Consider the following 14,081-nt stretch of genomic DNA (forward strand, 5'->3'; position numbering starts at 1 on the left):
CTTCTGAAACATTTACAAAGCATGTGGGAAATCCTCTCATTTTTAGTAGATGAATTTTTTATTGAGACAGAAAGCAGTGAGACTTTCTGCTCATATCATAGTCAGAATCTAAAATGCTTAAATGATGATTTAGCTGATGGCTATTTGCCTTCTTTTAAAGGTCCAGTGTGTCGGATGTAGGGGCAGTAACAGAACTTAATATGCATTATTATGTTTTGTATAATCACCTATAACTTAGATTCCTTGTGTTTTCGTTACCTTAGAATGACCTTTTTATCTACGGAGGGAGCTGGTCCTCTTACATGGGGTCCACCATGTTGTACTGCCATGTTTCTACAATAGCCCAGGAAAGACAAACCAAACGCTGCCTCTACAGACGGCCTTTCGCATTTTTAGCGGCCACAATAGGGAGGGGTGAGAAGCAGCAGATGGATTTAGCTTGTGGATAAATACACTGACATCGGTTATCTTTAAACAGTAAAAGAAGAGGATTAAAAATTGTTAACCTACTGTAATATTCTCATTTATTCTCATTTTCTTTAAGTGTTCGGAAAAAAACATCTATATCCCCATGACAACTCAGAAACGTATCTGTGGAGGACGATCATTAGATGTGATTGAAAGCTCCAGAACATCTAAAGAAAGATGCAAAGCAACAACAAAGAGACACAAAACAACTACAAAGAGACAAAATAGCTACAAAGAGACACAAAAATGGCTACAAAATGATGCAAAACAACAACAAAGAGACACAAAACAACTACAAAGAGACAAAACATGGCTATAAAAGGATGCAAAGCAACAACAAGAATGACTTCAAGATGATGTAAAAAAAACAACAAAAAAGCAACACAAAACAACTACAAAGAGACACAAAAGGACTACAAAAAGCTTCTGCAGACATGACTCTTTCCTAAAAAGTCAGCTAACTGCTTGCTGTGGGACCATCAGTGTCTGTGAATGCTCTGCATTGTTAAATATGAACCCTGATTCCTTCATCTTCTGTGTTAGCGATAACTCATTTGCTTTTCATGCATCGTTTCTTTTACCCTCATCGACATTGTTTTATTTTTTTGAACCCCACTGAGTTTTTTCCCCTCATTTATGATTATTGAACATTACTTTACCTCCCTGTGTTCACCCCCTGATTTGTTTTACTCTGCAAACAAGCAAAAAATAAATGGGTTTGAGGTGAAAGACGGGACACAGTGAGAAATTATCATCGAGACACTTTTTGCTCTCTTCGATCGCGGTCAGTGGAGAGTGACAGGCGTAATGGGAAACACAGTGGGAGACTGAGGGGAGAATGTGCGGCCCAGATCTGACCTGGTGCTCTTTCTCTTTGATCTCCTGCTCGAGAGACAAAGCAGCGGCTTGCTTCATGGAAAGTTCTGCCGAGACGGCCATCAGACGCTGGTTGGTGTCCATTATGTGAGCTCGAAACTCGTTTAGCTGCGGACACAGACAGATTAGAAGAATTTCACACCAATGTTATTCAATATTAATCATAGAGTTCCACTCTAATCTCACTGTACCTCTAGGTGCACAAACACAAAATGCATGCATCTAATTCTGTAAGTTTGACTTTTGAGCTTAGATTTTGGTTACACACTTTATTCATATTATTATTACATGAACTGAACCCCGATCTTGAGGCTATTCATAATTGGTGTGTGAGAGAGAGAAATACAGACAGTCAAGGAGAGAGGAAGAGGGAGACGGAGACAGGGCATTGAGGAAATTGTAATGCTCGGTGAACTCCTTGATGCCCACTCTGCGTGCTCCTCACATGGACCGCACATGCTCCTCGAGCAACGTGTTTGTGAGGGACTGAACTGTGAATTAACTGGTAAAAACGTAACTAGGGTCTTTACATGTTAATCTGAGTGTGTATTCCTTTCATACACGAGCTGAGCTCCGTCTCCGTCCGTGTGCAAGTGGATCTCTACCTGCTTTGCCAGCGTGAGTCTGTCCTGTCGGCAGTTTTCCGCCTGCTCGCTGAGTGGCTTCGATAGCCGGGTCACCTGGTCCACGAGGAGTTCTCTCTCCAGCACCTGCCTCTCTCTCTCTGCTAGATTCACCTCGAGCTGCGTGCAAAGAAACACAATGATTACGGCCTTTCACTTCATGTATTTTCACCACTCATTATGAAGGAAATATGACCTAAATTCATTATATAGAAAACATGTATGGGGCTGGATGGCAAATGCAAACACACACAACCTCCTGTAATGTTGTACCTGCTCAATCTTCTTGACCAGTTCTACAGTTGAGGGGTCTTTGCCTTTTAGCTCCTTGTAATCGACTGTTCGATTCAGACCTTCAAGTGTCTTGTCCCGGGCTTCTGACAACTGACAAACAGAGAGAATTAGAGACAAAAACAAGAATACACAAGACTGTAATTACAAATATAGTGTACTGACATATACAGTACAATATAAACTGTACATCCAGGCCAAACTGTACTCGCAGAGGCACTGTAATGGAAATAATAGTTATTTCCCACAGGACAGCATGCCACGAGTGAATAAGTAAACAACACAAAAGTATAAAAGTAAGACGTCTAAAATTAGTCTGCATTTGAGGACCTTGTCCTTCAGGCATTTAGGATGCTTATTGCACAGGGGATTTTAAACAATGATGTTTCTCAGCTGAATGTGATGCCTATATGGGAGCGAGGTGACAAGTCAGCTACAAAATGTGATGAAAGAAACCAACATTTAAAACACCACAGGGACCGGGTTTTTTTAATATTCTGACACCCCTTAAGACAACAGAAATAGAAGCGGAGGTAAGGAGGATACACAAGGAAAGCATGAAGAATGTGAGTTAAAAGAGCGGAGAGAGACAAAAAGCAGGCAGGAGGACAAAAGACTTTAAAATTAAGGACAGTGCAGGCATTTTAGATTCAGGCCTTTAGCTGACACGAGCTTGCCAATAAGGAGTTGAGAGTGTTGCGCAAGTTAAAAATGTAGTGCTGATATGATTTATTGATTAGCTGTTTAGAAAATTAACATCTAAAAGTTTAATTAAAAGATGCCCTGCGGTGTACTTCTTGTAGCACTGTGGACCAGTCTATTAATTAGCGTATCCCTCGTTTTGTTTGTCTGGTCCGGCGAACAAGGATACACATACAAACACAATCGACATTACTGGCCAGTGGTTCCACACTATTCCACTAATTTACAGGTGGCGGGAACGCATTAAAAGTGCAGCAGTGCGCCATCAAAGGCAGAGAAGAAGAAGACTGGAAGCTAGTAACCAATGGATGTACACAGCAAGATTGTCCATGGACTTTGTTCTCTGTCTTGTAGCCACTGTGATTCTCTTCAATCGCTCTGGACTTGGACAAGTGACGCAGAAGACACTTTGAAATCCGATGTGAGTGTCCAGACACATCTGTAGAAATCTGACTTGAATCGTATTTAAAACCACCTCCAATGTGGTTTTGATCCGATCTGCGACAAACATTTCATGTTGTTTTTTGTTGTCCAGTCGTTTTAAAATCCGAATATGCCAAGAGCCATTATATATTTTATTTTACGGCCCTTTTATACTTGGAAATGTATCTAAATATTCCATTTAGTAGCCAAATAAAAATACTAAAGTTGTGCTGCCATTGTTGTGTGGATCCAATGGATTTGCACCAAATTTACAAGCAGTAACCACAACTTTGCGTGCCGTTGCATTTGTCTTGTTTGTACTCGCAGGTTTGAAATTTTCGAGCTCCAAGCATTAGACCTCAAGGACACATGAAATGCATTTCTTTTACAATAAAACTTCACAGCTTGAATCGATCAAAAAAAAAAGCCAAACTTACAACAGCTCGAGCTCCTTCAATGTAAGGATTATCTGCTTTTCTCAGTTTGTATCAGTGTTAACCTTGAAGGACAGTCAGGACAAAGTTGTGCTGTTTGTCCCGGCTTTGTACAAACAAAAATATCTTCAGATTCCTGAAGTTTGAAAAGACATAGTTGAATACATATGTCACGTGGATTAGTATTTTTCTCACCCTTACAGGGCACTAGGGCTTGTGGGTCTAACGACTATTCAACTTTTCCGTCATTTTCTTGCCTAACTGGTCAATCCACCAATTGAAAAAATAATTTTACACATTCACTGAAAGAGAAGAATCATCGTTTTCCCAATTCACTTTGCCATTTTTCTATTTGATATTCACTATTTCATGTAGATTAAAGAGACAGACAAATAAGAAGACTCAACGTGTGCAGACAGAAATGAGCAATTAAAGTAGCTACATCTCACCAAGGAAGTTAATGCAAATACCCATGGCCCCATTATATCAAAATAACGGCAGTCTTTATAGAAAATATATGAAGCTGGGATGATCAAGGAAGCCATGACAGGCATCATAAAAAGGACGAAGCAGAAAATAGAAAGGAGGAAAAAACAGATCAGATGACAGAAGAGAGAAACAAAAAAGAAGAAGAAAAAGAAATGAATAGACGCCTGGGGAGATCGGAGAATATAAGTGAAGACGCAGCGATTGGATCGACAGCAGAGAGTAAAGAGAGGAGCGGGGAGGAGTTGAGGAGGAAAAACAGGGTGTGGAAAAAATGTTGTACACAGGCGGTCTGATCTGGCATGACCTGGCTTATGAAACAAGCGCTCCTCTCCACTCAACCATACAGTGTGTGTACGTACACGCACCCGTGTATGTTTACATGCCTGTATCTAATGTGAGAGTTTACGTGTCGGCCTTGAAAGACAGCGTGGAACAAAGTGATGATTCCCAGCTTCCCTCCTTTCGCGGAAGAGATCAAATGAAGCCTCTCTTATGCAAACAGACAGTGAGCCTGATTTAAACAGACTCCAGTGTTCAGCCCCTTTAAAAGACGCTTCTCTCTGAACGTCATATGACTCAAGTTTCGACTTGATAGTATGACTGCCATGTGATTAAATAGGGGTGTTTGTAAGGCTAAAGTTGCAGACGCGCAGATGGGAGGGCAGAAAAAAAGTTAAGAGGCTGACAAAGCTGACAGTAAGCAGCTGATAAGCTGAACGGCAGAGACATAGATGAGAGTGGAGCAGATGTACAAGGAGACTGATAGAAGGCTGACAGATAGAGGAAGATAAAGTGAAGAAGAGCAAAGGAGAGACAGCATGAAGGCCACAGTGAGAGAAGGAGGCAGAGATAGGATGTGAAAGCAGACAAGAAAGACAGAATTAGAGAGAGACGAGAGATGTGGAGGAACAGGAATTGGGGCTGACCAACAGGGACCAGGGTTATCTGCAGTTCTCACAGAGAATATGACTTTGACAACAAGACCGCGCTCACCATGAAAGGAATTGAAAGCATGTTGAGCGTACAACAAGCTCAAAATTACAAAGCCTGTAAAATGATTCCGGTTCCCTTCTGAACATGCAAATGGAGGGCACCAAACTGTGAATGATCACAGTGACACAATTTTCAATTCTTGCCAATTTTCGTGTCAGGAAACATACAGTGCAATACTGCAGCAACAATATTTTGCATATTTCTCCATTTAGCAGATGTGCAAGCTTCAAGCTCTTTACGAGCATTTCCCCCTGACAGTGATTGACTGACATTTTAGGACCAGCTAACTAGGAGATGCGCTGGTGTGCTGCTGACTGGAGCAAATCACAGCCCTCTACCACAGCGTACAACTAGAAAGCCTCTTGCGATGGGATCACATCAGACATCTGTCAACACGTTCATGTTCTGACCCACCACTCATCAGGAGTCATTACTACAAAGTAAGCAAAGTTTTGTGACTGCAACTTGCATGGTTGTGATGCTAATCTGTTGACAAAATCTGCCCACAGACCAACACAGATTGACAGACAGACATACAAACACCTGGCAAAGTTCTTAAAACTGCTTCCGTGATGGTTTCCACTACACAAGGTGTCCATGAATGTGGGCCAGGGCAGTAAAGTAGGGGGTGCCACTCTTCTATTTCCAGCTCGAACCACGCCCATCTTTGAATTTGACTACACACCTGTTAAGTCTCATGACTGCATCTTGCGCCAACAAAACATGTCCGCAGACAGAAATACTAGAATCACACTCAGTAGAGCGCATACTGTACCTCCACCAAAGGCCCAACAGTCACCTTTAATTCAATCAAGACTAATTCAAGACAACAAAAGGCAACAGCCAACTCAGCAACAACATGTTGACCATTCTACCATCTGGCAAAAGATACACAATAACCACTGCTATACTGCTAGAATACAGAGCAACATTTTCCTGAGGCTGCAAGACTCCTGAACGCACCTTCACCATGATTAGTTTATTATGTGACTTGATTCATTTTTTGTATAGTGTTTTTTTTTTTTTTTGGCAGCTGAGGGAAGTAAAACTTGAGTTTTGTAACACAGTCTTGTGTTGCGTAATGTCAGGTAAATTAATCTTGAATCTTGAAAGTTAGCAATCTAGGCTAACCAGCTCCTCAGAATGTGTAAACTAGTAATCCCAATTAACCACCATGCACACTGATTCCCACTGAAAGTTACTGTTTCAGCATGTTATGTTCTGAGTGATTGTTGAGTTCCTGCACACTCTGTTTTGTAATACAGTTAAATATGAGGAAGTGGATAGTAGATCAATGCTGTACCACTCTCTCAGTAGCAGTCACTGGTTAAATTAGTTCAGCATTTATTTCTGTGCAAGAAATAAACCCCCTAAAAAGAGTTGAATTGTTGTCTTTACACTTTAACTGTTGGACTGCTTAAACAAACTACAAATAATGTTAATTAGTTAACTTTAGAGGGGCTGGAAGCAGGTTCTGTCACCTTTGGACAGAACCAGGCTAGCTATGGCTCCCTTTTTCCAGTCTTTATGCTAAGCTAAGATAACCAACTACTTTTTACAGCTATGTGGAATCAATCCTCTTAATTAACTCATAGCAAGAAAGTGTCAAACTATTCTTTTAATAATGTCGGACTTCAGCCGTGTACTGCGTGACGCTATTGCAATTTAAAGAGGCAATATGTAAGAACTTTAGTTGAAAAATCAAATAAAGTTGTCAACAGAATGTGAATAAATAGCAGGATTGACATTATGAGGACTATGTACTGTGTTGCAGAGATATCGACTGGAATTATTGCACATTTAAGTGGTATTACAAACTCTTTGGTGACTGGAGACCATTAATGTAGGCTGTGCCATCACAGCAAAAACATAGATCAAAGTTAAATTACATTTTTTTGGGCAATTACAACTTCAGTATAATCACAATCTACATCCTTGGTGTTTGGTTTGACTTGTGTACTCATTTCACCAGCGAGTTCACTGCTATTTAATAATTGAATAATGAACATTGGGTGTGAAGAAACATGTTTCTCATTTATGTCAAAGCTTTAAATAAATATGAACTTTTCAGGCTACGTCAGAATCTGCAAATAACCAACTGAGACAAGCGTGTGCCCACTCCTCACATCTGAATCTGATTGATCTGCGTTCCACCCTCATATGAAACCACCCTGAGCCATTTAAACACTACATGATGGATGGGATACAGCGCGTCTCTGTCACTCTCTTTCTCCTCTCTCTGCTCCTCAATCAATCTTTTCTCTTCTCTGTTGTGGCCTCGGTCTTAACATTTTTATAGCCGTCCTTCTCCCTCTGTTGCTATGCGCTCATGTTTGTCTTTCTCTTTGTGTTCATCTGTCTCAGTGTCAGTGTCTCTGTTCTGCCTGCCTGCCTCTCTGTTTTCTTCATCTGACAGTCACAAAGAATTGCTGTTTTCTTGGCTCATGAACGCTGTAAAGCGTTGTGCGTGTGACAACATCTACGCAGAATACAATTTGCATATCATCTACATAATTTCTGCTCAGTTAATAGTTAGCATGATGGCTTGCAAAAGCACATAATAGATGGCAGGGATGCTTAACAGTGTAATAAAGATAAATAATGACCTTATTTATATACCACTTCTGAAAATTAGGTTACAAAGTGCCTCACAATTAAAAGGCATAAAAGACAAAGGGACAGATCAGTAAAGCAGAAAGGTCAGTAAAGTAAAACAGCAGTAAAGTCATAATCACATTAAGGTTACGTAAGGTTAATTAGCAGAACATGTGAGCAGAGGAGCTGAACTGCACCTTTCAAAAGCCCTAAATGAGGAATAAATTATAATTGAACATAAAATATGCACTTAAACTTGGCTTCTACATAAATGTTTGACAGCAGGTCACGCAATATTAGTTAACTGATTTACGCATGTAATGTTGCTCTGGAGAAAATTCAAGTCAGCTCTTGGTTTTACTTTCAATGAGAGTACGACCTGCAGCAGGGCCGATTCAGGGGGTTTAGTGAAAAACGTAAAATAAATGGGAAGCGATATGAAGAAATATTAAAAGTTAGAGGGTGTAATATCTTGTGGGAAGAAGAGATTTGAGGGTACTGACTCCGTCGGCCTGAATTCTTCTGGCATATCACTCCATAGCCTTGAAGCCCCTGACAACAAAAGCCCTCTCCTTCAGTCTCTGAGATACAGGGCCAGAAATAGTTATGAGGCAAGAAAGAACCTCAGGCTACATCTCACAAGACATTAAAATAAAGGTAACCTCTGGGGAAGACAACGCATGACCTTAAAAATAATCAGTGCTTGCATATGAGATGGAGTTATCACCACAACAATGAATATAAGCAGCCACGGTGATTTTCGTTGTCATTGTGTACTACACTGATTCCTAAAAAAGTTGGGATGCTGTGCAAAGAAAAAAGTGTTTACTGACAACGGTTTTACAAAGTGTTCCTGAGCCCACGTGGTAACATCCTTTCTACAGTCATGTGTTTCACATTTCAAGTGATGAACATCGCCCCGTCCTTGGTTGTGAACCACTAAGGCTTTCAAGGATTTCATACCCAATCATGATACGAGCACCTGTTACCAATTCTGTTTACCTGTTCCAAACAGGTGTTTTTATGCATTGCACAGCTTCCAGAGTCTCTTGTTGCCCCTGTTTCAACTTGTTTGAAACGTGTTCCTGGCATTAAATTCAGAATAAGCATATGTTTACAAAAATTAATTACAACGATTAGGTAAAACATTAAATATGATTGGCCCTGTTTAAACAATCTATGTTGCATGGTCTAAAGCCCATGGTGTAAGTGCTTTTAGGGCGTGTCCAACTCCCTTTTGCTGTTAAACAACAGATAATCTGGGACATAGTTAAGGTGCACGGCACAAAGGGGTCGCCAGGTGTAAGATAGAGCCCATTGTCTTTTCACAGTTTTCAACTGACTATATGTCAAACAAGATTAGCAGATTATCACACTCTTGTTCTGGAATCTACTGTGGGAATCTTGAGAAGTGGACTTATTGGTAGTCCAACAAAAACACGTCATTATTGGACTACATTTGGGACACGTCCCAACTTCGATTTTGTTTGATTTGTCTGATTAGAGCTGGAAAATTCTTGTGTATTTAGGCAGCGGTGTGAGGAGAATTCAGATTTCAGAGGTGAGTTACACAATGACTTTAAAGGTCACACACCGCGCAGTGTTGTTACAGTATCAGCCTTTTAATTTCTGTGTGCTTGTTTTTCTCACTGTCTCTCTACCTGTCTCACACATACAATAACACATTCACTTTCAGCCCGGTCACAGTGGGTTTCCCCGTGGTAATAAGTTCCAGACTCTTTGGATGAAGATTTAAGAGATGGGCAGACAAACAATATGACTCACCTCCATAGGGACAGTGCGGTAAGTCAGCCCCACCCTGTTGTAAATCCATTACTGCCTGTGTGTGTCCTTCTATAAATATATATCTCTGTATGATTGTGATCTTCTGAGTGCATGTGACTTTATATAAGTAGTAAAGCTAGTCGTTAGAGGACTGCTGAACAATATTTAGATGCTGCTGCAATGGTATCATACACAGCACTGATCTGAGTGCGTGCGCGCTGATGCATGTGCACCTGTACGTGCGTTTGAGGCGTCGACGTGGCAGCGACTCATAAACAAGTTGTAAATCCAGAATCCGACACCAACCTCTGTTTATTTTGCAGCAATTAAAATTCCTCAGAGCAAATGAAAGCCTCAGAGTATATTGAACTTCAATAGTCTCACAGATGGCCCGATCTATCTTTGTCAAAATTTCCCATCAAAGGGAGGGGGGGACTCGTCTGCAACGAACAGATAAACTGGTCACAGATGAATACAAATACACAATATGTATAATAAATCGACAGCAAGGCAGCTGCATGGAAATTGAACCCGCATAGAAAATGAATTCTCAGGGAGAATGAATCGAGCTGGCGAGCCTCCTGCAATAGGAGAGACCCCTGTGATTCACTTTCCGTACCCAGGGGAGCTAGATGGCTGTGCGAGGGAAAACAGCGATTTAGAAAATGATTTGCTATTTACACACAGAGGAGAGGGAGAGATGTGAAATGAGTGGACGGCTGGATGAGTGCATGGATGGATGAACAGAAGTGATTCACTAAATAAGGGGTGCAACTGTTGGTTGTTAGAAAGTTCCAGGAGTCGCATGTGCCAAGAGTGATGACTATAACGATAACTACATATGGATTGTTTTAAAAAATGCTCTCACTGGAGTGTACGGTGGAGTCCACACCAACTATAACGAGGACAGTGGGGAACTGTATCGTTGGGGTCACTTTCAGAGCAATTTGATGAACGATAGAAATGTTTTAAATGTTTCTGTAACTTAATATTAGGCTGCAAATTACACATAAAAACATGATTTCACCTGAGACTAGGGTTGGGACCATATTTTATCAGAGATCACGATAAAAAAAACACTTCCAATAAGTTCATTGTGGTGAATTTTCATTATCGGGATAATTGTAGTATAGGTAATTGTAACTATCCTTACATGAATGACTTGAAAATCTCTCCTACTTGCTAACTTACAGTCCTTTATTAGCTTCCTGATTTATCTTGAATGGCTGCAGGCATTGCTTGCACATTGTATCCACCACAAAAACAAGTTAAATCAGATGTATGTAAATACTACAAATAAAAAACAACTGGGAGATTAGGTGACTGCCAGGACTTTATGATTTATAATTATGCTATTAATTGGATTTCCAAGCTTAAAGAATATATAAGAATTTGATGATTATTAGGATAATATCGTGAATTGCACTTATGTTGGCCAGGAATATAGTGACATGAAATTTTCATATCGTCGCAAGCCTACTTGAAACATACTGGTCTTTAGTGCTGGTGGAAGTTTGTTTTGTCTTTACTGATGTTCTCTATGACGATCACCAAGACAACTGACACTGACTCACAAAAATATGAATAAAATTAGTCTTCAAAAGATGACAACTCTTGTAACAGAGTGTTGGAATCTCCATACTCCTCTCATCATTGAAGAATTTTGTGAACCTATATCTCTCTGGTTTCATATCTGTTTCTCTGCAAAATATGCAACAGTAACAGGTCATCAATATCCTTTTTCTGAAGCTGTTTACAGAATGTTATCATTCATAATAGTCTTCATTCCTTGTCTGGATGTGCATTAAGAGTCGACAGCAGTGCTAGCAACTCTGTGAGGCTGTGCTCAACATTAACTCAGAGTGCTGCTGTGCCTAACGTCATCATGCTAACGTGCCCAAAATGACATGCTGATGTTTAGCAGATACAATGTTTACCATATCCATCATCTCACTTCAGGGCTTTTGCATGCTAACATTTAATAATTAGCCAAAAGCTCAACATACAGCTGAGATTATGGGAATGTCATTAAGTCTCCAGGTTCAAAATCATGAACCAATGTATTAGGAAAATTGACCTGAAGGTGATGTTAAATGAAAAGCTCATGCTGACGGGGACACCAATGATGAGCAAAATTATAGCAAAACTAGGGCTGTTGCTATGGATTCACTTCCTGCCAGCAGTGATTTAGGGTGGCTCAACAGCCCATTATGTGGTATTAGCATCTTTTTGTGTTTGTTTTTGTAAATCCCTTTGTATCAGGATGAAACACCACCCCTCTGTCACCATTACAATGTTTCATCTCCTTACGTGCTTGTCCCTTGCACTCTCTCTCTCTCTTCCTGCCTCCTTGGTCTGCCGGTGAGCCATGGGTCATGAACGCCACAGCTGTAGCGAATTAGGACAATTAGGGGACCGGTCTGTGTTTCCAGTTGGGACTTCTAGAGTGAGCGAGGCGGAGGCTACGTGGCTTTCTCCTGTGTGGTATTATAATCCTCAGAAAATTTCGATCCCGTGTGGGACACTATTGTACTTGTAATTCTGTGAACTGGGGGATGTTGACTGGTAGAGAGAGAATCCTGCCACTACTGCTGTGTTGAGTCTCTGGGACATTTTCCCTTTTATTTAGTGTGCAAGAATGCTAATGCAAGCTATTTTTTGCTGTTTTTACAGTTGTAGTTTTGTACAAGACGTGATCTCATGCTGTTATGTCTGTTGCTTGCCGTCCCCTGTGGTTGACTTGAAAATTGCGTGTTTTTTCATTTTGACTGTTCTCGAGAAAGCCTTACTGAAAAAACAAAGATATCAATCTCATGGTGATCCTAAAGGATAAGTCGGGGGATCATCAAAATCTTTAGGATTCATCCTCTGGGGACCGTGCTGTCAATAGCAGTCAGGATATTTCAGTTTGGAGCAAAGCCGTGGACTGACCAACTGGCAGTCATTTCCATCTGTGGAGTGCAAAAAGGACAGAAGGTAGGAATGTACCGTATCTACAGCCAAACACAAGGTCAGCCAGAAAAGAAAGGCGAGAAGAGAAAAATGGGAGAATGGACAGGAGAGTGGAAGGGACTTTCTAGTAAAATAATATACTCCGTATGAAACAAAACCCTTAAGAATGTCTCGAAGGAACAATAAAAAGAAGGATGGGTGAGGAGGAAACGAGTAAAGAAACTAATGATGACAGAAACAACAGCAAAAAAAGGGTGAAAGACAAAAGATGGCACCAACAAGGGTTCTTGTAACAAATGATAAACAGCAGAAGGAGTCAACAGATGGAGAAAATGGAAAGGGGCGTTTTTCAAAAAAGGCAGCACATGGTGGAGTCTGTTCCAACGCTGTGTTCATCCAAAAGAGCACAAGACTCAGATGAGAGAAGTCTGGTCCAACAGCAAGTCAAATCCAGTCACTCTGATCCCGAGCAGCAACACACCCAGTCCCACGACGCAGCCACTGGCAGGGAAAATCAGCGTGTGTGTGCGTTTGTGTTGCCTCTCTCGAATCTATCCTTCTGTGTGCCTGTCAGTCGATGTATTGCAAAAGTTGCTCGTATGTGTTTGTGTTTTTTATGTTATTTATTCATGTGCGTGTCTGTGAAACTTGCGCACTGTGAGGTTGTTTGGGTCTGTCCCTCTTGGTTTGGATCTTCATCTCCTTTCTGCATGTCTGTCTGATGAGTTTAGCTCACAAAAGTTGTGATTCTGAGTCTGTTCAAACCTGTGAGGATGTGAACCACCTCAAGAAAACAAAACCTCTGAAAAAAAAGGCTGAAACTGACCACTTTTGATGGGTGAAAACACAATACTTTCTCACAAAAGTAGACTTCTTACAATGCTGTATTTCTCAAAGCCGTGGACGGGGAAGTGATGGAGAGTCTTTGGAGAATATTTGGAGTTTGGTCAAAATACATATTTTTCTGATATTAACTGTAAGCAAAGTAGAAAATGATCGCCGGGTTTGTTCATTAGATTAAGAAGAAAGCCTGGAATTATAATAGAGCTGTTCAAAAGTCTCATTATATGCTGGAGCTTTGAAAGTGTTTCAAAACGGAGATATGCTCATTAGTAACGCTGTTAAGTGAAGCTGCATGTTTTTAAGTCCTGTCCTCTGGAGCTTGCTCTCAACTGTTCTTTTTGGTTTTCCCCTAACTTGACAAAGATACACATACCGCTGAACAATAGTCTGGAATACCCTCAACACACACAGCTCGCTTGTACACACAATCTTCTAAGATCCTTTGAGGACTCTTCATCGACATCACATAAATCATACAAATGTCCGAATTTGTAGTTTTCACAGGGTCAGGAACACACACACCTTGCTGGGAATGGCCTCAAGCACTATTGGATAAATTCTCTGGCTTGGACATGCATAAACGCACACAGAATTTGCAAGAAGATTC

At 40.7% G+C, this 14,081-nt stretch overlaps 1 protein-coding gene across 5 annotated transcripts in view; it reads right to left on the reverse strand.

The window, feature by feature from the left end:
- The window catches only part of ccdc146 (coiled-coil domain containing 146), a 52,662-nt gene that overhangs the window by 2,610 nt on the left and 35,971 nt on the right, over positions 1-14,081 (reverse strand). For all 5 annotated transcript variants that reach the window (XM_084346414.1, XM_084346413.1, XM_084346412.1 and 2 more), the window contains 3 exons: positions 2,241-2,351; positions 1,950-2,087; positions 1,327-1,452 (listed from right to left, as the gene is read on the reverse strand). In XM_084346414.1, the coding sequence (XP_084202540.1) occupies positions 1,327-1,452; positions 1,950-2,087; positions 2,241-2,351 (375 nt within the window). The remainder of the gene's footprint in view (positions 1-1,326; positions 1,453-1,949; positions 2,088-2,240; positions 2,352-14,081) is intronic.

Source organism: Pagrus pagrus (genome assembly GCF_965226575.1).
Source record: "Pagrus pagrus genome assembly, chromosome: 23".
Taxonomy (NCBI): Eukaryota; Metazoa; Chordata; class Actinopteri; order Spariformes; family Sparidae; genus Pagrus; species Pagrus pagrus.